The following is a 24,376-nucleotide window of genomic DNA, read 5'->3' on the forward strand; positions in this document are numbered from 1 at the left end:
TTAATGGAAAAATATTTTTCCCAGTTGGTTGTTACGATAAAAAATGTCAGGTAAGTGTGTGTGTGTGTGTGTGTGTGTGTGTGTGTGTGTGTGTGTGTGTGTGTGTGTGTGTGTGTGTGTGTGTGTGTGTGTGTGTGTGTGTGTGTGTGTGTGTGTGTGTGTGTGCCGCGATCACTCGAAAACGACTTGACCGATTTGAACGAAACTTGGTATGCAGATCCCTTACTACCTGGGATGATATGTTCTGGGAGTCTCGCGTGCCCCCTGCACACCTGGGCGGAGCTACAAACAGCAAATCAGATTTCACCCATTCAAGTCAATGGAAAAGGCTGCCATTCTCGCAGTATTCAAGCCAGAGTCCCCACACTTGGCACAGTTGGTCACTTGGTGACCGAGGTTACAAATCCAGGAAAAGTGGCCGGAGCATAAAACAGCCAATCAAATTTCAGTCATTCATTTTAAATGGGAAAATATAAACTGCAGACATTCTTAGACTGTTAATCGCAGGGTTCTCAAACTTGCCACAGTTGGTCACTGGATGAATGCGATTAAGATTCAAGAAAGTGGGTGGAGCCTACAACAGCCAATCAAAATTCACCTATTGATTTTCAAGGGGGATATTTAAACTGCTGCCATTCTTACACTGTTAATGGCAGAGGCTTCAAACTTGCTACAGTCGGTCATTAGGTGACTGGGGTTCAAATTCACTAAAGGGGCGGAGCCCTAAACAGCTCATCAGATTTCCTTGCTGGATAAAGTGCTTCCATTCACACATTTTTGATGCCAGGAACCTGAAAGCTCACAAACTTCGTCATTGAGTGACTGTGTGTCCCAAGTTACAAAAAGTGGGCGGAGCTAAAAACATTTACTGGGAAAATATAAACTGCAGCCGCTCTTACACTGTTAATGGCAGGGTTCTCAAACTTTGCACAGTTGGTCACTGGGTGAATGAGATTACGATTTTGGAAGGTGGGTGGAGCCTACAACAGCCAATAAACATTCACCTTTTGATTTTCAAAGGGAATATTTAAGCTGCTACCATTCTCACTATACTGTTAATAGCAGATGCCTCAAACCTGGTACAGTATGTCACTGGGTGATTAGGGTTCAAATTCAGAAAGGGGCGGAGACACAAACAGACAGTTTTGTTTCTTTTTCAATGGGAATATACAAAGTATTGATACCAAGGACCCCAAAGCTGATAAACTTGATAATTGAGTGACTGTATGTCAAGGTTAGAAAAAGTGGGCGGTGCCAACAACTAAATTTTTAACATGGCAGGGTTCCCAAACGTGACAAAATTGGCCACTGGGTGACTGAGATGAATATTCAGAAAGTGGGTGGAGCCTACAACAGGCAATCAAATTCACCTATTGATTTTCAAGGGGAATATTTACATTGCTACCATTCTTACACTGTTAATGGCAGAGGCCTCAGACCTGATACAGTCAGTCATTGGGTGACTGGGGTCCAAATTCACTAAAGGGGTGGAGCCACAAACAGCCAATCAGATTTGTTAGATTGATTTCAGCCATTCTGGTATTGGCAGGATTCTCAAACCCATGACACAGTTGGTCACTAGATGACTGGGACTATTATTCAGGAAAGTGGGTGGAGCCTACAGTATTTATTTAATTCACCTGTTGATTTTTAAGTGAAATATTTAAATTGCTGCCATTTTTACACTGTTAATAGCAGAGGCCTTAAACCTGCTACAGTTTGAAGCCACAAACAGCCAATCTGATTTGTTTAATTTCCATTGGAATATACAAATTATTGATGCCAAGGACCCCGCTCACAAACTTGGTCATTGAGTGTTTGTGCGTTAGGGTTAGAAAGTGGGCGGAGCCAACTCCAGTCAAATACATTCCCGGGCAACGCCGGTTTATCAGTGGAAGGAGACAAATACAAATTTCACTGGGAAAATGTAAACTGCAGCCATTCTTACACTGTTAATGGCAGGGTTCTTAAACTTTGCATAGTTGGTCACTGGGTGACTGGGATTAATATTCAGAAAAGTGGGTGGGGCCTACAAAAGTGAATCAAACTTCACCTATTGCTTTTCAAGGGGAATATTTAATTGCTGCCATTCTTGCACTGTTAATGGCACAGGCCTCAAACCTGGTACAGTTGGTCATTGGGTGACTGGGTTTCAAATTCAGAACAGGGGGTGGAGCCACAAACAGCCAATCAGATTTTTTTTTCATTTCAATGCAAATTATTGATACCAAAGACAAAGCTCACAAACTTGGTCATTGAGTAATTGTGTATTAGGCTTAGAAAAAGTATGCAGAGCCAACACCAGCTAAATACATACCCGGGCAATGCCGGGCAATCAGCTAGTATTTCATATAGGAGACACAAACAGTGATATTTGAGAAGTGAAATGAAGTTTATTGGATTTACAGAAAGTGCAATAATTGTTTAAACAAAATTAGGAGGGTGCATAAATTTGGGCACCACAAAAAAGAAATGAAATCAATATTTAGTAGATCCTCCTTTTGCAGAAATTACAGCCTCTAAACACTTCCTGTAGGTTCCAATAAGAGTCTGTATTCTGGTTGAAGGTATTTTGGACCATTCCTCTTTACAAAACATCTCTAGTTCATTCAGGTTTGATGGCTTCCGAGCATGGACACCTCTCTTAAACTCACACCACAGATTTTCAATTATATTCAGGTCTGGGGACTGAGATGGCCATTCTATAACGTTGTACTTGTTCCTCTGCATGAATGCCTTAGTGCATTTTGAGCAGTGTTTAGGGTTGTTGTCTTGTTGAAAGATCCAGCCCCGGTGCAGCTTCAGCTTTGTCACGGATTCCTGGACATTGGTCTCCAGAATCTGCTGATACTGAGTGGAATCCATGCGTCCCTCAACCTTGACAAGATTCCCAGTCCCTGCACTGGCCACACAGCCCCACAGCATGATGGAACCACCACCATATTTTACTGTAAGTAGCAGGTGTTTTTCTTGGAATGCTGTGTTCTTTTTTTGTCCATGCATAACGCCTCTTGTTATGCCCAAATAACTCAATTTTAGTTACAACAGTCCACAGCACCTTATTCCAAAATGAAGCTGGCTTGTCCAAATGTGCTTTAGCATACCTCAAGCGGCTCTATTTGTGCTGTGGGCGGAGAAAAGGCTTCCTTTGCATCACTCTCGCATACAGCATCTCCTTGTGTAAAGTGTGCCCAATGGTTGAACGATGCACAGTGACTCCATCTGCAGCAAGATGATGTTAGTGCTGGTTTGTGGGTTGACTCTGACTGTTCTCACCATTCGTCGCTTCAGTCTATGCAAGATTTTTCTTGGTCTGCCACTTCGAGCCTTAACTTGAACTGAGCCTGTGGTCTTCCATTTCCTCAATATGTTCTTAGCTGTGGAAACAGACAGCTGAAATCTCTGAGACAGCCTTCTGTATCCTTCCCCTAAACCATGATGGCGAACTGTCTTCAGGTCATTTGAGAGTTGTTTTGAGACCCCCATGTTGCTACTCTTCAGAGAAAATTAAGAGGATGGAAACTTACAATTGACCCCCTTAAATACTTTCTCATAATTGGATTCACCTGTGTATGTAGGTCAGGGGTCACTGAGCTTACCAAGCCAATTTGAGTTCCAATAATTAATTCTAATGGTTTTGAAATCAATAAATTTATACACCTGCCTAATTTTGTTTAAACAATTATTGCACACTTTCTGTAAATCCAATAAACTTAATTTCACTTCTAAAATATCACTGTGTGTGTCTCCTATCCTCTATAATGAAACCCCTGTGTCCCTGCGTGTGCTGTCTCTGTGTAGCTGGGTCTGTGCTTTTTGCCACTGCGCATGTGTGCAGCACAGACCCAGCCTCACAGAGACAGTGCGGCTGAGAGACCTTGCGCGAGGCGTCTTGCACGCCTGCGGGACGGGGACTGCCGCCTGCTGTGATGCGGAGGCGGCTGAAGCGCCGCTCTCCACTATGGCGGTGTCCCCGTCAGTTGTTACAGTACCCCCCCCCCCCCCTTGAGGAGTGGACTCAGTACACCCATTACACGGCTTTTTAGGGTGCAACTCATGGAACCTCTGTCTCAACTCCTCAGCATGAAGGCGCGTGTGCGGGGACCCACGATCTCTCTTCAGGCCCATAACCTTTCCAATGGACCAGGTACTGCACTGAATTCCGCATCCAGCGAGAATCCAATATCTGCTCAATCTCAAATTCCGTCTCGCTATCAATCACCACAGGGGGGGGGGGGAATCAACATGCACCGCAGGCTTTAATAAAGACACATGAAATGACTTTACTCCTTTCATACTGGCCGGTAGATTCACCCTATAAGTCACATTATTCATCTTTTCAGATACAGGGTATGGCCCTATGAATTTGGGTCCCAACTTGGCCGAGGGCTGCCTTAGGGCAATATGTCATGTAGAGATCCACACTCTATCACCTGGTTCAAACTGCCATTCCAAAGTGCGTTTTTTGTCTGCTTGTCTCTTCTGAACCCCAAATGCCCTCTCCAAATTTACCAATACCCAAATTCTTTTAAAACACCCCTGCCAATCTTCCAGAGCAGGGAATGGGGAGGCCACTACCGGCAAGGGAGAAAACTTTGGTGACCTTCCATTGACCACCTGAAAAGGAGTAATCCCAGAAGATGCGTTTCTTAGATTATTATGCGCAAATTCAGCGAATGGGAGGAATTTTGCCCATTCATGTTGCGAATCGGATACATAGCAGCGAAGGAATTGCTCCAAAGACTGATTGATTCTTTCAGACTCTCCATTAGTCTGTGGATGGTATCCCGATGAAAATGAGAGATCCATCCCCAGATGTTGGCAAAATGCCCACCAGAACTTTGACACGAATTGAACCCCTCTGTCCGACACCACATTTTCTGGGATACCATGCAAGCGGAAGATGTGATGTATGAACAGATCAGCCAGTTCTTGGAACGAAATGGGCCATTTTACTAAACCGGTCAGTCACAACCCAGATGACCGTCATTCCTTCAGACCGAGGGAGTTCCCCAATGAAGTCCATGGATATGTGTCCATGGTTCTTCAGGCACAGGGAGTGATTGTAAGGTTCCTGCGGGTGTTTGTCTAGATGGTTTGCTTTTGGCACAGACAGTACATGCCCTCACAAACTCCTTACAATCTTACCCCATTGAAGGCCACCAGACACATCTTGACAGCAATTCTTGTGTCCTAGCCACACCTGGGTGGCCTGCGTTTTTGTGGCTATGTAACAACTGTAAGATTTGAAGCCGCAAATGCAATGGCACAAATAAAGAGCCTTCAGGTTTACCCTCAGGGGAATCCTGCTGGAAAGATTCCAAAGTGTCCATGACCTTTTTCTGAATCTCGGTGGCGGCTAGCACAATATTTTCTGGCAAGATGTTTTCAGGTTCAGAGGACTGGACAGATTCAGACTCGAACGACCTGGATAGAGCGTCAGCTTTGACATTCTTGTTCCCTGGCTTGTACATAATTACAAATCGGAACCTGGAGAAAAATAGGGACCACCGAGCCTGCCTAGGATTAAGCCTTTTGGCCCCCTCAATGTACTCCAGGTTCTTATGGTCAGTATACACGGTGATAACATGTTCAGCCCACTCCAGCCAGTGCCGCCACTCTTCAAAAGCCAACTTAATGGCCAACAACTCTCTGTTCCCAATATCGTAATGCTTTACTGCCGCAGAGAATTTGCGAGAAAAGAAAGCGCAATGATGTAAACGGCCTTGGTACCCTGAATGTTGGGACAACACTGCTCCTACTCCTATTTCGGATGTGTCCACCTCCACAATGAATGGACAACTGACATCCACATGACGCAAAATAGGAGCAGAACAGTTTTTTTAATAAAGAAAAAGCATCTAGAGCCTTCTTAGACCAATTGCAGGTGTCTGCCCCTTTTTTAGTGAGATCAGTGAGAGGGGACACCACAGAGGAGAATCCTTTAATAAATTTTCTATAATAATTGGCGAAACCAAGAAATCTCTGGAGTGCCTTCAGCCCTACGGGCTGAGGCCATTCCAGCACTGCAGAGACCCTTTCTGGGTCCATGATCAGCCCAGAGGTGGAAATGATGTACCCAAGAAAGGGTACCTCAATCACTTAAAAAATACATTTCTCGAGTTTGGCATAGAGGCTGTTCTGACGGAGCTTCTGTAGAACAAACCTGACATGGTCACGGTGCTCAGATAAACTTTTAGAGTAAATCAATATATCATCTAGATACACTAGAACAAATCGACCAAGAACTTCTCTAAAAATCTCTTTAACCAATTCTTGGAACACAGCGGGTGCATTGCACAACCAGAAGGGCATCACGAGATATTCGTAATGCCCGTCGGGCGTGTTGAATGCCGTCTTCCATTCCTCCCCCTCACGGATGCGAACAAGATTATATGCCCCCCGTAAATCCAATTTGATAAAAATACTGGCATTAGTTATCTGTGAAAACAGGTCGTCTATCAATGGAAGTGGGTAACTATTTTTTACAGTGATCTTGTTTAATTCCCTGTAATCTATACATGGGCGCAACCCACCATCCTTCTTTTGTACAAAAAATAATCCCGCCCCTGCAGGGGACTTGGAAGGTCGGATAAATCCTTTGGCTAGATTCTCTTTAATGTGATCTTTCATGGCGACTTTTTCAGGACCTGTCAGGTTATAGAGGTGACCTCTGGGCATAGTTCCTGGTCTTAACTCAATTGGACAATCAAAACTCCGATGTGGAGGAAGTTTATCCGCAGATGTAGGGCAAAAGACGTCAGAAAAATCTGCAAACTGAGGTGGCACACCCTCTACGTATATCTTGGTGGCACAGATCGCAACTCTCTCGAGACAATGATGATGACAATAAGGAGCTCCAGTAAATCTGAGGAGAGTGCTTGCGTAGCCAAGGCATACCAAGAATTACAGTAGAGGTGGCCATTTTCAAAACGTAAAATTGTATTTCCTCCTTGTGTAACACCCCCACAGTGCAGGAAAGAATAGGAGTCTGCGAGAGGGGATGCCTGTCCTGCAAAGAGGAATCATCCAATGCCGTGACAACAATCTGTCTATCCAAGGGTATGATGGGGATCCCCCATTTTTTAACGAGCCCGAATCAATAAAATTGGCTGCTGAGCCAGAGTCTATAAATGCTTGGGTAGCAAAGTTCTGCTTCCCCCAAGTTATAGAACATGGCAACAATAATCTCTTATCAGATAGAGGTATAACTGGCTCGCCTAGGGTAGTACCTCTAGCTACACCTAGGCGGAGGAGTTTTCCGCCTTCTTAGGACAGTTTTGCATCAGATGCCCTTTCTCAGCGCAGTACAAGCACAGCCCCTCTTTCTTTCTCCTGGTCTTTTCTACCTCAGACAATTTAGAGTGACCGATCTGCATCGGTTCGTATTGAGGAACAGGAGAAGGGACAGAGACGGGGAAGGTTCTAGTAGAGACCCTGGATCTACTCTGTTTCTGGTAGCGGATTCGGCGATCAATTTTAACTGCCAAAGAGATCGCTTCAGCCACTGTTTTGGGCTCAGGGTGACTCAACATTACATCCGACACAGAATCAGATAGCCTAGTCAGGAAAGAATCTAAAAGCGCAAATTGTCCCCATCTAGCTGAGACTGCCCACCTCCTAAACTCTGCGGCATAGGTCTCTACCGAGTTATGACCCTGCCGGAGAGTCTTTAACTTCCTTTCTGCTGTGACCTCGATATCAGGGTCATCATAAATTATGGCCATAGTCTTAAAAAAAACTCCTGCACCGAGGACAGTGCTTCATGGCCCTCTGGCAGACTGTAAGCCCAGGTTTGCGAGTCCCCAGATAGTAGGGTTTTAATGAAAGTCACCCTCTGGCTCTATGAACCTGATGATATAGGTCGCATCTCAAAGTATGATAAACAGCGATTCTTAAAATTGCTAAAATCAGACTTGTGACCTCAGAATTTCTCCAGGAGAGGTATTCTAGGTTCGACCACAGGAGGGGAGTGCCCTGGTAATGTCGAGGCCTGGAGTAAACTTACCGCTTCAGACAATTGATTAATTTGTGTCTGTTTTGTATTGACCGTAGTAGTCAAAGCGTTCACGGCTGTGGTTAAGGCCTCGACTTGGGTACACAGAGCATCCATAGACATGATGGTCTGCTGTTATGTAACAAGGTGTCAGCGAGAGAACAAATATCTGATTATGTGGTGATCTGCAGTATCACCACTAATGCAGATATATATCTTGACAAAAGCAATCAGTATTTTTCTGATAGTAGATCAGCGGAAGGCTCACTAGCACAATCTCCCGAGCTCAGCACTGGGTAACCTGCGCAGGAGGATTTCTCAGGCCCCGCTGGGCCGATTTGCATAATTTTTTTTTGTTACATGCAGCTAGCAGTTTGCTAGCTGCTTGTAACATTCGATCGCCGCCGCTACCCGCCGCGCCGAGCCGTCCCCCCCCCGCCCCAGAACCCTGCGCAGCCTGGCCAATCAGTGCCAGGCAGCGCTGAGGGGTGGATCAGGATTCCCTGTGACGTCATGACGTCGGTGACGTCATCCCGCCATGTTGACCGGGGAAGCCCTGCAGGAAATCCCGTTCTGAACGGGATTTCCTGCTTACTCTGATTTCCGGAGGCGATCGGAGTGGGTGGGGGGATGCCGCCGCTCAGCGGCTATCATTTAGCGAGTCCTGGGCTCGCTACAGGACTTGAGGAAAAAAAATGTTTTTTAAAAGTTCTGCGCTGCCTCCTTGCCGGCGGGAATTCGACCGGCAAGGAGGTTAATAAGAATGTGATCACAGGTGATTAATGCACAGTATACAGGAGTACTCCTATGTAATAGCCCCCTGGCTGTAGGAACTATCACTAATAGAGTGGTCGTACAGGCAAAGTCGGTAAGGATCGGCCAGCAGCAGTACAGAATCGTCATGCTAATCGTAGTCAAGAGTAAGCTGAGGTCGGCAACGGGTCGGGCAGATAAGGTACAGAATCAGGAGGCACAAATCAGAGTCAGAAATTCGAGCAGAGGGTCATACACAATAAATCAACAATAATAATGATTTTTAATTATAGCTATCAAAGGTCAGAGCGCTAACACAAAGTATTCGCAACAGCAGACAAGGAGCGACTGACCAGCAAGTCCTTAAATGCCAGAGAGCACTTAGCAGCTCCGCCCACCAGCTCAGCCAATCAGCTTGCTTCCCGAGGGTAGCTGACCGGCGAGTCAGCTGACTCTTCTCATCAATGAATAAAGGTCCTGCCGCTGGGCGCGCGCACGCGTAGCCCTGACCCTTTGTGCGGCTGAGAGACCTGCGCAGAAATTATTGATACATTTCCTATAGAAATTGGCAAAGCCCAGGAATCGTTGCAAGGCTCTAAGGCTGTTCGGCTGAGGCCAATCTAATACAGCTTTGACTTTTTCTTGGTCCATGGTCAAACCTCTATCAGAGACTACATAACCCAGGGATGTGACTTGATTCACCTCAAATAAACATTTTTCCAACTTGGCATATAATCGGTTTTCTCGCAATTTTGTTAATACTTTAACATGGTCATGATGCTCAGTCAAAGAGGAAGAAAAAAAATCAAAATATCATCAAGATATACCACCATAAATTTACCCAGAAACTCATGGAATACATCATTAACAAAGTGCTGAAAGACTGTTGGATCTTTACATAAACCAAAAGGCATAACAAGATACTCATAGTGACCATCTTTGGTATTAAATGCAGTCTTCCATTCATAATTTTCTCTGATACGGATAAGATTATAAGCCCCTCTTAGATCTAACTTAGAAAATATCTTGGCTCCAACCACCTGTGAGAATAAATCATCAATCAAAGGTAAAGGGTAATGATTTTTTTACAGTGACCTTATTCAGACCCCTATAATCAATACTATATAATATATATATAATAGGTCTCAATCCACCATCTTTTTTTCCCCACAAAAAAAAACTGCACCAGCTGGTGAGGAAGAGGTTCTAATGAACCCCTGTTTTAGATTTTCTTGTATGTATTCTCTCATAACATGCTCCTCAGGTTTTGGTCAGGTTGTACAACTGACTTCGGGGAGGCATACTACCAGAGAGTAAATCGATAGCACAGTCATAAGGCCTATGAGGAGGTAACACATCAGCTGCTTTTGGAGAAAACACATCAGCAAACTCTTGGTAAGCTTTAGGTAATTTATGTTCAATGAGTTTAGTACAATTTACCACCACTTTTTGCAAACATTCACACACTGGATAGACCAGCTAATCAATTGACCAGAATTCCAATCAAACACTGGGTTATGTTTTCTTAACCACTGTAAACCAAGAATGATTGGATACGAAGGCAATCGCAAACAATGGAACTTAAAGAGAATCTGTATTGTTAAAATCGCACAAAAGTAAACATACCAGTGCGTTAGGGGACATCTCCTATTCCCCTCTGTTACAATTTCGCCGCTCCCCGCTGCATTAAAAGTGGTTAAAAACAGTTTTAAAAAGTTTGTTTATAAACAAACAAAATGGCCACCAAAACAGGAAGTAGGTTGATGTACAGTAGGTCCACACATAGAAAATACATCCATACACAAGCAGGCTGTATACAGCCTTCCTTTTGAATCTCAAGAGATCATTTGTGTGTTTCTTTCCTCCTGCAGTTCTCATCCACTGAAGTGTCAGGCTGTTTTTTCCTGCAGAGTGCAGACAGCTCTGCCCGTGGTAACGTTACTTGAAGGAGCAGCTGCAGCAAAAGATATGAGACCACCCCTGACGACATTGTTTGACACGTCTATCAACATGGATTGCCAAAGTAATAGCATCTTAAAGAGAAACCGGTACTGGAGGACTAACAAGGATAGCATTAACTCTATCTGAGATTCCAAACAGAAAGTGATCCATGAGAGCAGAATCATTCCAATTAGTAGATACAGCCCATCGTCTACATTCTGTGGCATACTCTACTGCCCGGCGACCTTGTCCCAAGTTCCCTAACTTTTGAACTGCAGTATAGGTAACATCAGGATCAGAGTACAAGACAGACATTGCTTTAAACAAATTTTCCACTGAAGATAAGGTTTCATGCTCAGCAGGTGGGCTGTAGGCCGAGGATTGCGTATCTCCTTGCAGTAGAGATATGACAAATGACAATTTTTTGAGATTCTGAACCAGAGGATTGGAAACAGACTTTGAAATATGTTAAACCGTTGTTCTTGAAATTGCTGAATTGAGATCTGGCGTCAGAGAATTTTTCCGGTATAGGTATTGTTGGATCCATAGAAGCTCTCAGTACTGGAGCATATGGAGGTATTTTATCAGATGACTTAGTATGTGGTATAGCATTGGCCAAATGAGTCAATTGAGCCTGTTGAGCAGTTACTTGTTTGGTGAGGGCATTAACAGCCCCTGTTAGAAGCAGTATTTTTTGTTGCAAGTCCTCCAGGATGGAGACCCCCCATTAGTCTCCTTGATAGGCGATATCTGGCCCTTGATACTTTCAGGCTTGTCTGGCTACTTGCTATATGCCAGACTCTATGCTCATATGACTGACCTATAACCCAGCCCTAACACATGCGTACACTCCTGCCTAACAATAAACTACACAACCCTGCAGATAGATGTAGCATACAACCTGGCACATAGCATTGACCAAACACAGCAAGGTAATGCAGACACAGTATACTTGAATAGTCACCTGAGGCCTATGGGCTGAGGCAATCCAGACTGAAGTGTAATAACAATACAGATGCGTTGTCAAAGCAGGCCGGGATCAGGGCAGGCAGTGTTCATGCAAGGTCCTTTAACAATCCAAGATTGGCAACAGGAAATCCAGTAAGATGCAAGGTCAGGTAAAAGCCGGGTCAATAACAGGTGATAAGAAGAAACGTAGTCAGGTACAATCCGGGTCGGCAACAGGTAATCATATCTGCAAGAAGCTTTGGTCAAGAGGCAGACAGAAATCTCAACAGCATTCAGTTCACAAGAAAAAAGCAGATTGCGTGCACCTTCCGTCGTAGTGCAAGTGATGCCAGGCATATCTTACGTGACGGGCGGCTGCAGGGTGGCTGGTGCTGGAGATGGGTGTTAGGCTGTAAGCGGAGAAGCGACGGCCGTTTCACGTCTAAATGACGCTTGGTCACGCGAACCACTGTGAATGAGGAAGCGAGTATTCCAGTCTATAACGGGGATAAGCCCCGCCCCTTCCGGAAACGTCACTTCCTAAAAACAAAGGCCAGTTGCCTAGGAGATGCGGGTGCCGTGTGACATACTAGGGGGGCGGATATGACCCGCCTCCGTCGCCATGGCAGCTGCTAACAGGCAGCATAAGAGGTGCATATCCTACCTAATAAAACCTAAGTGTTAACCCCTGGCTCATATTTACAAGTGTATTTTTGGTATGTTCTATATTTGCTCGGATTGTATAGTTTAATCCCTGAACTTTATCCATGTTAAGATCACTATTTCTTTACAATCTTTATAATGTTATTGCTTTGTGTACTGTTGTCTACCAAGATTGTATACAAAATTTTAAAAACCTCAATAAAAATGTATTAAAGTGAAAAAAAAAACCCTAAGTGTTGCTGTGTCCAGCAACTGTCCCTGTGTCCCAGGTTTTTTGTTACTGTGCATGTGCGCAGTAACGGACAGCTGAGACCAGGGAGCTGAGTGGGCAGGTGCGGGCACGCACGCGGCGGGTGTAGGCAGGCACGAGCGCGCACTGGCGGCTGCGGCCGTAAAAAGACCTAGAGCCCGTTTTTAAACGGGCTTGGGTCTACTAGTTTGCAATAATCTTCTACTGTTATTCCTGCCGTTAGTGACATGTCCACAAAGGCATACAAATTTCAGCTGTGCCTAAGCGGGAAAATAAATCTCACCAAATCAGCAGAAAATAGCCAGGCGGTATATAGCATGACACACAGCCACCACTATCTAACAGTGCAGTGCAAATCTATGTTTTAAAGTGACAGTGCATGTTAAAAACCTGATTGCTGTAGAAAGCTGAGCGATAACCATTATTTATTAAGTAGGCACATAGCTGAGCATATAGCTAGAGGATACCACAAATATTGGGGGAAATAGTCCTAAAAAAAACAAAAATGGGAAAATATATTTCCAAGCACCATGTATAGTGCATCCTGTTGTGTTAGAAGAGAGGTAGTACTCTGCCCTCCGCAGGCGAGGCAACAAATTTAATGCATTCGATGCGTAACGCAGAAGACCTACTGTTAAAGCTAAAGGCGGTCAGATGGGATGGATCCAGTGTAACGAAACCAGTAAAAATGAAACAGAAAACGATGCATTAATAATTGACAGAGACCAGCAGCAGAAACCTGAAGTTCATGAAATAAACGAAGATGATAGTAACTTACAAATTCTAAATATTTCAGGAATAAACATTCCCGCAGAATGTGATACTTTATTAAAGAAGGGACTCAACTTTTGCCCCACAAGAGACTTTGATTATGTCTCCTTTACAATAGACCTTTTCAAATCAGTGCGAAAGCTGGTGATTGCACAGAAATTTGCTAATCTAGACAGATCAAATTCAATTAAAGAAAAAATTGTAGTTTCCCCAATGATAAAGAGTGTTAAAGCAAATCGGGGTGAAGTCACCCCTGTGCAGACACTCAATGAGGGGTCAATGACAAATATAAATGTTGATTTCTGTAATGTTCCTCAAATGACAGGGATAATGACACCGATACCTTGGGATTTTTCCCTCAGGTCCGGTCGAACCCTACGGATGAGGAGATCTTGCAGATACTATTAGATCTAGAGGAAGAATCAAGCATCAATCACGGTCAATTGGTTATGGAAAAACAGGAACTCAAATTGGGAGATGTGGGATCCTTTAGAGCTTGTAGATCAGTCCAATCGTTTCCTACAGCCTCTGGGTCTACCCTTGAACGTTTCTTTGAGAACACCTTAAGAGATGTAAAAGCTGACATCTAAAAAGAGGCGGAGTCTAACCTAACAAGGGAAGAGTGGAAAGCTTTGACATGGCTAAGAAATAATTAAGAAATTGTTCTGAGAAAAGCGGACAATGGAGGAAACCTTGTAATAATGTCAGTAGTCCAGTACCAAGACGAGACGTTAAGACAGTTGGGGCATAGAGATACTTATCTCCCCTTGACGTCCGATCCCAGACTTCGGTATCAGAACAAACTTTGCACTCTCTTACGTGAAGGTGTGGAAAAAGACTTCCTCCCTAAAAAGTTGGCCAATGACTCTTCCCTCGTCAACCCGTCTGGTATCATAAACCGAAACTTCATAAATCCCTGACCATGCCGCCGGGGCGGCCCATAGTGTCTGGCTGTGGTTCTCTCACAGAGAGACTGTCCAGATACCTCGACCATCTCCTGCGCAGCCTGCTGGAGGGGGTCCTATCCTTTTTAAAGGACACCCTGGAGGTTTTGCGTATGGTGGAGAGCGCCACCTGGGTCCCCGGTGACAGACTAGCCACGATTGATGTGGTCAGTCGGTACAGCCGTATCCCGCACCGGCTGGGAATCACGGCAGTCAGACAGTATTTGTCACGCGCTAATAAAGACGCGGACTATATAGAATTCATTCTAGAATGCCTTGAATTCGTCTTAACGAATTATGCCTTTCTGTTTGACCGCAGGTGGTACTGGCAGGTGTCTGGGACGGCCCCGGTGGTGTGTTCCTATGCTAACCTCTTTTTGGGGGCGTGGGAGGAGTCTGCCATGCTCTCGGATCAAAATCCTTTCCGGGAACATGTCAGACAATGGTCGAGGTATGTGGACGACGTCCTGGTGGTGTAGTCGGGATCAAATGAACAATTCGAATCATTCATGCAATACTTGAATACCAATACAGTAAATATGCAATTTACCTCAGAATTGAGTGAACATGAGATCACCTTCCTGGATGTAAAGCTAGTTTTGGAGAACAACACATTGATTAGTAAAGGATACAGAAAGGCAACTGCCACTAACTCTGTTCTCCACGCTCAAAGCTTTCATCCGAGGCATATGATCGAGGCCATACCTTATGGCCAATATTTGCGTTTAAGGAGAAATGATAGTAATGATATCGATTTTGCTGCCCAGGCTAATGACTTAACTTCAAGGTTTTTGCAGAGAGGATGTGATGAGGGAATTCTAAAAAGGGCTAGACAAAGGGCCCAGAAACAAGAGAGGCAATATTTGCTAAACCATAAGGGGAAAGTGAAAAATGAGAAAAATAGGACCACCTTCACATTTGAATATTCCCCAATGGCAAAGGAGATTAGAAAAACTGTATATTCAAATTGGAGTTTGATTACTAGAAACTCGGACTTGGACTCCATTTTTAAGGCTCCCCCAGGGGTTGCTTTCAGGAGAGAACCCACGTTGGGTAGTATATTAACCAGTAGTGAATTTATCACTCCTAAGACTAGGGATTGGTTAAGTATGTCCCTTCCAACAGGACATTTCAAATGTGGTCATTGCAATCTGTGTAATAACATCTGCACCAGCAAATGCATTCGATTAGGTAAAGAAATGGTGAAAACGAAGGGATTTTTCATATGCCAAACAAATTGTGTGGTATATGTGATGTTATGCCCATGTGATTTTTATTACATTTGGCAAACCACTCGACCAATGAAGATTAGAGTGGGTGAACATATTAATTCAATCAAGTTTGGGAAAGGTTGTACCCGCTTCATTACACATATGAGAGAAGCCCATAATGGGAATGGTGCAGGTATCCGTTTCGCAGGTATAGAGAAACAGGAAATCCCCCCCATAGGGGAAGGGACAGGGAAAAACTACTATTAAGAAAATAAACTAAGATGATTTTGAAAACAGAAGCTATGGGCCCATTAGGCCTTAGGCCTCATTCACACCAGTGCGCTTCTGTCCACTTTTTTTCAGCAAAATGTATCTGTTAGGCCTCGTTCACATCTGAGTAGCGCAGATGGCCGGGCCTGTGCGATCCGAACGCAGCTCATCCGATTGCATGCCATCTGCGACGCTGTGCTGCTGATCCCATAGATTAGATAGGAAGTTCCCTGCAGTATAGATTAGATAGGTAGGTGCCCTGCAGTACAGGTTAGATAGGTAGGTGCCCTGCAGTACAGGTTAGATAGATGCCCTGCAGCATAGATTAGATAGGTGCCTGCAGCATAGATTAGATAGGAAGGTGCCTGCAGTATAAATTAGATAGGTAGGTGCCCTGCAGTACATGTTAGATAGGTGCCTGCAGTATAGATTAGATAGGTGCCTGCAGTATAGATTAGATAGGAGCCTGCAGTATAGATTAGATAGGTGCCTGCAGCATAGATTAGATAGGTGCCTGCAGCATAGATTAGATAGGAAGGTGCCCTGCAGTACAGGTTAGATAGGTAGGTTCCCTGCAGTACAGTTTAGATAGGTAGGTGCCCTGCAGTACAGGTTAGATAGGTAGGTGCCCTGCAGTATAGATTAGATAGGTGCCTGCAGCATAGATTAGATAGGAAGGTGCCTGCAGTATAGATTAGATAGGTGCCCTGCAGTACATGTTAGATAGGTGCCTGCAGCATAGATTAGATAGGAAGGTGCCTGCAGTATACATTAGATAGGTGCCTGCAATATAGATTAGATAGGTAGGTTCCCCCAGCGTAGATTAGTTAGGTGCCCCGCAGTATAGATTAGATAGGTATGTGCCCTGCAGTACAGATTAGATAGGTTGGTGCCCTGCAGTAAAGGTTAGATAGGAAAGTGGCTGCAGTGGTGGGCATAGTAGTTAAAACTGACCTGTCTTCGCCGACAACAAAAGGAAGACATTGCACTCGGAAGCTGTATGCAGCAACAAGCTGTATTGTAGCAGACAGCTCACGGCTTCAATCTCCTTCATGTCCCGGCATCTGTGTATCGGTAACAGCACCCCCTATGGTGACATGTGGTCACATCATCACAGGGGGCGCTGTTACCAATACGTCAGATGCTGGGAGAGGAAATAGATGGAAGCTGTGAGCATCGGCGAAGACAGGTGAGTTTTAACTACTATGCCCGCTCTCCCCATTGCCGCAGAGAGTGCGGGGCCTCTTCAAGCGCGGGACCTTGGGCGATTGCCCCACTTGCCACCTCCATAGGCCGGCTCTGCTCCAATATATAAACAGCCATCCCAGCCACACTTCATGTCATTGCCATTAAGCTCATTGCTGACTGATTGCTGTGGGTAAGTGCTGCAGCGAACTGAGCGGATAGTATAGCAAAAATGCTGCAATTATATACAGTAGGAGTTCAATTTATAGGGCAGTTTGGTGCAAAGGATGAGTGCTAAAGTGTTACACATTTTAGTGTGTATGGTCAGCTTTGCATTATCTAAATGGTTCTCAACTTTCCATTTCTTGCAACTTAAACTGGTTTAGACCTTCCTCGACCCAGAAAGCGACTTACAGAGTTGCTAATAAAGAGTGCATTGAAGAAGCATGGAGAGAATGAGGTTGTCCAAAGAACCCAAAGCAATCGAGAATGGGGATTGCGCTTCTTACGGAGTCCATTGGCTGTTTTGCCCAGTGAGGATGGGAAAAGAGCAGCTGGCATAAGGCTTTCTATCACAAGACTTGAGGTGGGTAAATTTACATTTCTTAAAAAGCACCTAAACTTGCATATGAAACTGAGATAAACTTGGGTACATATAGTTCCAAGTCCATTTAGAACTTGCCAGTGATGGTATTTTTTAACCACTTAAGGACTGCAGTCTTAAAACCCCTTAAAGTGAACCTTAAGTCAGAAAAAAAAATGAGTTTTACTCACCTGGGGCTTCTACCAGCACCCTGCAGCAGTCCTGTGCCCTCGCAGCCACTCACTAATCCTCTGGTCCCCCGCTGCCAGCTAGTTTCGTTTTTGCCGACATTCCCGACTGCAATTTGCGCTATTGCGGGCCGCAATGCGTACAAAAATACGCGTTGCCGCATATCTATGCGCGCGTAATGCGGCAACCTGTATTTTTGTACGTGTTGCGGCCCGCAATAGCGCTAATTGCAGTCGGGAATGCTGAAAAAGCTACGCATGGCCAGTCCTGACGGCCCTGTCGGCAAAAACGAAACTAGCTGGCAGCGGGGGACCAGAGGAGCAGTGAGTGGCTGCGAGGGCACAGGACTGCTGCAGGGGGCTGGTAGAAGCCCCAGGTGAGTAAAACACTTTTTTTTCTGACTTAAGTGTCCCTTTAAGGACCAGACACTTTTTTTCCATTCAGACCACTGCAGCTTTAACGGTTTATTGCTTGGTCATACAACCTACCACCTAAATGAATTTTACCTCCTTTTCTTGTCACTAATACAGCTTTCTTTTGGTGCTATTTGATTGCTGCTGTGATTTTTAGTTTTTATTATATTCATCAAAAAATACATGAATTTTGTCAACAAAATGATTTTTTTAACTTTCTGTGCTGACATTTTTCAAATAAAGTAAAATTTCTATATATATTTTTGTCCACATTTATTGTGCTATGTCTTTGATTAAAAAAAATCCAATACGTGTATATTTATTGGTTTGGGTAAAAGTTATAGAATTTACAAACTATGGTGCAAAAAGTGAATTTTCCCATTTTGAAGCATCTCTGACCTTTCTGAGCACCTGTCATGTTTCATGAGGTGCTAGAATTCCAGGATAGTATAAATACCCCCAAATGACCCCATTTTGGAAAGAAGCAGCATGGTGAGTTCATAGAAGATTTTATTTTTTTGTCACAAGTTAGCGGAAAACGACACTTTGTGACAAAAAAAGTTTCCATTTCTGCTAACTTGTGCTAAAAAAAATGAAATCCGCCACGGACTCACCATGCCCCTCTCTGAATACTTTGGGGTGTCTACTTTCCAAAATGGGGTCATTTGTTGGGTGTGCTTACTGTCCTGGCATTTTGGGGGGTGCTGAATTGTAAGCACACCTGTAAAGCCTAAAGGTGCTCATAGTACTTTGGGCACCTTAGCGCACCTAGGCTGCAAAAAAGTGTCACATGTGGTATCACCGTACTCAGGAGAAATAGTTTAATGTGTTTTGGGGTGTATTTTTACACGTACCCGTGCTGGGTGAGAGAAATATCTCTGTAAATGAGATGTTTTTTTTTTGTTTTTTTTTACACACAATTGTCCATTTACAGAGATATTTCTCCCACCCAGCATGGGTATGTGTAAAAATACACCCCAAAACACATTATACTACTTCTCCTGAGTACGACGATACCACATGTGTGACACTTTTTTGCAGCCTTGGTGCGCTAAGGGGCCCAAAGTCCTATGAGTACCTTTAGGATTTTACAGGTCAATTTGAGGCATTTGGTTTCTAGACTACTCCTCACGGTTTAGGGCCCCTAAAATGCCAGGGCAGTATAGGAACCCCACAAATGACTCCATTTTAGAAAGAAGACACCCCAAGGTATTCTGTTAGTAGTACGGTGAGTTCATAGAAGATTTTATTTTTTGTCACAAGTTAGCGGAAATTGATTTTTATTGTTTTGTTTTTTTTCCACAAAGTGTCATTTTCCACTAACTTGTGACAAAAAAATAAAATCTTCTATGAACTCACCATCAGGGGCGTAGGGCCCGTGGTCGCAGCGGTCGCCATGGCGACTGGGCCCGCGGGTGGGAGGGGCCAGGGCCATGCGTGTTTACTTTCAAGCTTTTTCCCCCCGGAGGCTGAGACAGAGAAATAACTGGGCATCAGCTTCCAGCTATGTCCCTTCCTCCAATCAGTATGTTTCCTATGCTGAGGCACCTCTCTCCAGCCAATGAAGATGAGAGGCTGCCAGGCAAGCCCGCCCACAAACAATCCCCGTACACGCTGAGAATCAGCAGAGTGGAGGGAGAGGCTGAGAGCAGTCTGCAGCATGCCGGGTGACTGTGAAGGAACGCTTCACTCATCCTTGCTTTGTCCTCTTCTAGTTCTTCTCCCAGGCAGCAGAAGTCATTGGCACTCTAGAATGTAAGTCAGTGCATAAACGAGCTGCCAGACGCATTTAGATGTCAGCTGGGGGGAGACAGCAGGAGAGGTAATTTGAGCTCAGTCTGCACTCTGCACTTTTTTTTTCACTTTCAGTTCCGAGTTGGAAGTAAAGCAGGGGAGAGAGGATCAGTGCACAGTATGCTCCCTCAGAAACCGCTTGCACTCCCCTGCAAACTGACTGACAGAAAATCACCTCTCCACCTCTACTGCCTGTATATGGTGTGTGTTTTGGAGGCAGCCAAGAGGTTTTTCTTATGTACAGGGGATGATTTCTAGTATCCACCATCCCCACCCCCCTCCCCAGGTCTACACACATGTTGTAGCCTCTTTGTGTACCACAGAGCACAGTACAAATGCAGCAGCAGTGATATGCACCCTTGAGCTGCTGCCTCAATAATGCATACTGGGAGATGTAGTCTATGTATGTGAATGTATGTATGTCCCAGCTGGGTAACTACATGTTAAGGCATGAATTGTGGCGGCAGGGGATGCACAACATTGTTGCAGCTGCTTTGAATCAGTTATGTTGCACATAAAGATGCCCATATAAGAGGTATACTGTATTTATTAAGCAGGAAATAAAAATTGGCTGGATTTTTGTTTGATTGCTATTGTCTGCTGGCCTTGTGATGGTGAAACTTTTGCTGTTTATGAAAAACCTAATTGATGCTTAAAACTGAACTGTACTAGTAAATTATCAGGCTGGATGAACCGTTAACATTTGTGATATGGCTGTGTGCTCTGTAATGTGCTGCAGAAGATGTCAGCTTTCTAAATACATAATATAATATAGTAGGACATTAGACTATGATTATGTTAGGATTAGATTGTGAGCTCCTCTGGGGACGTCAGTGACATGACTATGTACTCTGTAACGTGCTGCAGGAGATGTCAGTGCTATATAAATACATAATATGGTAGGACATTAGACTATGATTATGTTAGGATTAGAGTGTGAGCTCCTCTGAGGACAGTCAGTGACATGGCTATGTACTCTGTAATGTGCTGCAGGAGATGTCAGTGCTATATAAATACATAATAATAATATGGGAGGACATTAGACTATGACTATGGTAGGATTAGACTGTGATCTCCTCTGAGGACAGTCAGTGACATGACTATGTACTCTGTAATGTGCTGCAGAAGATGTCAGCGCTACATAAATACTAAAAAATAATACTGCCCACAGCTTAGCCCGTCCGACAACCCAACTTAAAAGTACGCTTCTGACTTTTGTCCGTCAAAAATTAGAAATGAGGTTGGCAACCCTGACGCCAGAGTCCTGTTGCGCCCTGGCATGTCACTGCTCTTCTAAGCAGCTGCGTTACTGTTCTCCTCTGCCGCCCGTCACTTTTTGCTAGCACAGCACCGCCCCCTCTACAGTAGTTGGCATTGCAATGATCTTCGGCTGGCCTGGCTCCTCCCTTCTTCCTCGAGTGAGCCACAGCGCAGTCAGAGTGCGTGCCGCCCATGTGATGTGCCTGTCCTGCAGGTATTGGAAGAGGATTTTTTAGCCTGGCCCTGGACAGTTTGGTCTCTTTGGCTTGCCTGTTCCCTCCAGTTGAGTTCAGTGGACTGTCTGGTGTAGAGACAGACAGTTTTTATGTTAGTAGCTGCCTAACTTTTATCTGCTGATTGTTTAACCTGTTTCTCTGCCACCCCCACCTTGTGCACTCACTCACTTACACACTCACTCACGCACACAAACACACTCACACATAAGTGTTGTGCACTTCATGTAGCTAGGAGAAGGTAGCTACTTGTAAACATCATAATTAGACAGTGCTGGCCACGGCAGAGGAAGAGGGGGTTAACTTACCATGGTGCCATCTTAGCCTATGCGCTCCCCTCGCAGTCCACATCACTCCCATGTTTCCTTCTTCTGGGCTGAACGAGGAAGCGTAGGGATGACACGAAACATGATGTGGAATGCAATTGGAGCCCTTCAGCTAAGGTGTCAGCATGGGTAAGTTAACCCAACCTTCCCTTCCTCTCCCATGGGCAGTGCTGTCTAAATTAAATTTAGATTACGAGTAGCTACGTATTAGTAGCTACAAGTAGAGCATAACGCTAACACACATAAACAGTGAATAGTGGTTCTACTCCCTCGTACGCTAGTAAATTGGTGCGAGGAGTGGGTGTTGGCACGTGGGGGGGCCCATATCCAGATTCCGCATCGGGGCCCAGAGGTCTATAGCTACGCCACTGCTCACCATACACCTAACGGATTACCTTGGGGTGTCTTCTTTCTAAAATAGGGTCACTTGTGGGGTTCCTATACTGCCCTGGCATTTTAGGGGCCCTAAACCGTGAGGAGTAGTCTAGAAACCAAATGCCTCAAAATGACTGTTCAGGGGTATAAGCATCTGCAAATTTTGATGACAGGTGGTCTATGAGGGGCTGAATTGTGTGGAACCGGTCATTAGCAGGGTGGCCTCTTAGATGACAGGTTGTATTGGCACTGAAGTGCAGGAAGCGAAGGATGTTCTCAAATCGTGACCTGGACATGGCAGCAGAGAACATGGGCATATGATGTATTGGGTGCGTAGACCAATAAGACCGCAATACATTCTTTTTGACTAGACCCATGTTAAGGAGAAGGCCCCAAAAAATTTTACGTTTCGAAACTTGGGAGTGGTTTCCATCTAAAAGACTGGGCATGGTAGCTTCTTGGATTGGCGGTTGCGTATTGTGTGGCATAACGGTTGGTCTCAGCCACAATTAAGTCGTAGAGACCAGCAGTGATCAGGGAAAAAAATTCTGTCACTGCGGTGGGGCGGGTGAGGGTTTGGCCAGGTAATCAGAAGCCCACAGGGGGCAGATTAGGGCCTGATCTGATGGATAAGAGTGCTAGGGGGTGACAGGTGGTGACAGGAGGTGATTGATAGGTGTCTCAGGAGATGATTAGAGGGGAGAATAGATGCAATCAATGCACTAGGGAGGTGATCGGAAGGGGGTTTGAGGGGGATCTGAGGGTTTGGCCTAGTGATCAGGAGCCCACACGGGACAAATTGGGGCCAGATCTGATAGGTAGGTGTGCTAGGGGGTGACAGGAGGTGTTTGATGGGTGTCTCGGGGTGTGATTAGAGGGGGGAATAGATGCAAGCAGTGCACTGGGGAGGTGATCAGGGGGGTCTGAGGGTGTGGGCGGGTGATTGGGTACCCGCAAGGGGCAGATTAGGGTCTGATCTGATGGGTAGCAGTGACAGGTGGTGACGGGTTGGTTGATAGGTGATCAGGGTGTGATTAGAGGGGAGAATAGATGCAAGCAATGCACTGGCGAGGTGATCAGGGGGGTCTGAGGGCGATCTGAGGGTGTGGGCGGGTGATTGGGTGCTCGCAAGGGGCAGATGAGGGTCTGATATGATGGGTAGCAGTGACAGGGGGTGATTGATGGGTGATCAGTGGGTGATTAGAGGGGAGAACAGATATAAATAATACACTGGGGAGGCGATCGGGGGGGTCTGAGGGCGATCTGAGGGTGTGGGCGGGTAATTGGGTGCCCGCAAGAGGCAGATGAGGGTCTGATCTGATGGGTAGCAGTGACAGGGGGTGATTGATTGGTGATCAGTGGGTGATTAGAGGGGAAAACAGATGTAAACAATGCACTTGGGAGGTGATCTGAGGGCGGGGTCTACAGGCGATCTGAGGGTGTGGGCGGGAGAACAGGTGCCCGCAAGGGGCAGGTTAGGGTCTGATCTGATGGGTGGCAGTGATAGGTGGTGACGGGGATGGTTGACAGGTGATCAGTGGGTTATTACAGGGGAGAATATATGTATACAGTACACAGGGGGGGTGATCAGGAGCCCCCAGGGGGGCAGTTTAGGACCTAATCTAAGCGTTGACAGATAGTGACGGAGTGATTAGGTGTAAACAGTGGTCTGAGGGGGTGATCAGGGGGAGGGATCTGAGGGGGTGCTGTGGGCAGGGGGGGGGGCAGGATCAGTGTGCTTGTGTGTTTACTAGGGGGGCTGCCTCCTGCCCTGGTGGTTCCTCGATCACTGGGACCACCAGGGCAGGAGGCAGCCTGTATAATACACTTTGTATACATTACAAAGTGTATTATACACTTTGTATGCGGCAATCGCAGGGTGAACAACCTGCCCGGCGGGTTGACATCGTGGGTGGGTGGAGCCTAATGCCGGCGGATGCGCGCGCATCCCTGCACGCAATCCCCGGCGAATTAGTCAGGTGGTGCCGCCGATCGGCGTTACACGGTCCTGGGGGTGCCACTTTGCCGCCGCCATTTGGTAGTGGGTGGTCGGAAAGTGGTTAATTATTATTATTAATTTGCTTTTATGTGTGAATCAGGCAGTTGAACTGCAGTTGAAAATAGCCCTGGCTTTCCTGAAAAGTAAATAAAAGCAAAACTCTTTTATCTGGTTGTGGACACACTCCTGGTAATGAGAACGCTCTTTCTAATTATTCATTTCTTTTAGTTGGGAGGTAAATGAATCAGAAAAAGACTGCTTCACAGTTCAGA

The 24,376-nt window shown here is 45.3% G+C and overlaps 1 protein-coding gene across 2 annotated transcripts in view; it reads left to right on the forward strand.

Annotated features, from left to right (window-relative positions):
* The window catches only part of FDXR (ferredoxin reductase), a 317,763-nt gene that overhangs the window by 222,062 nt on the left and 71,325 nt on the right, over positions 1 to 24,376 (forward strand). For both annotated transcript variants that reach the window (XM_068263200.1, XM_068263201.1), the window contains one exon: positions 17,319 to 17,518. In XM_068263200.1, coding sequence (XP_068119301.1) covers positions 17,319 to 17,518 — 200 coding nt within the window. The remainder of the gene's footprint in view (positions 1 to 17,318; positions 17,519 to 24,376) is intronic.

The sequence above is a fragment of the Hyperolius riggenbachi genome, chromosome 12, assembly GCF_040937935.1.
Source record: "Hyperolius riggenbachi isolate aHypRig1 chromosome 12, aHypRig1.pri, whole genome shotgun sequence".
NCBI lineage: Eukaryota > Metazoa > Chordata > Amphibia > Anura > Hyperoliidae > Hyperolius > Hyperolius riggenbachi.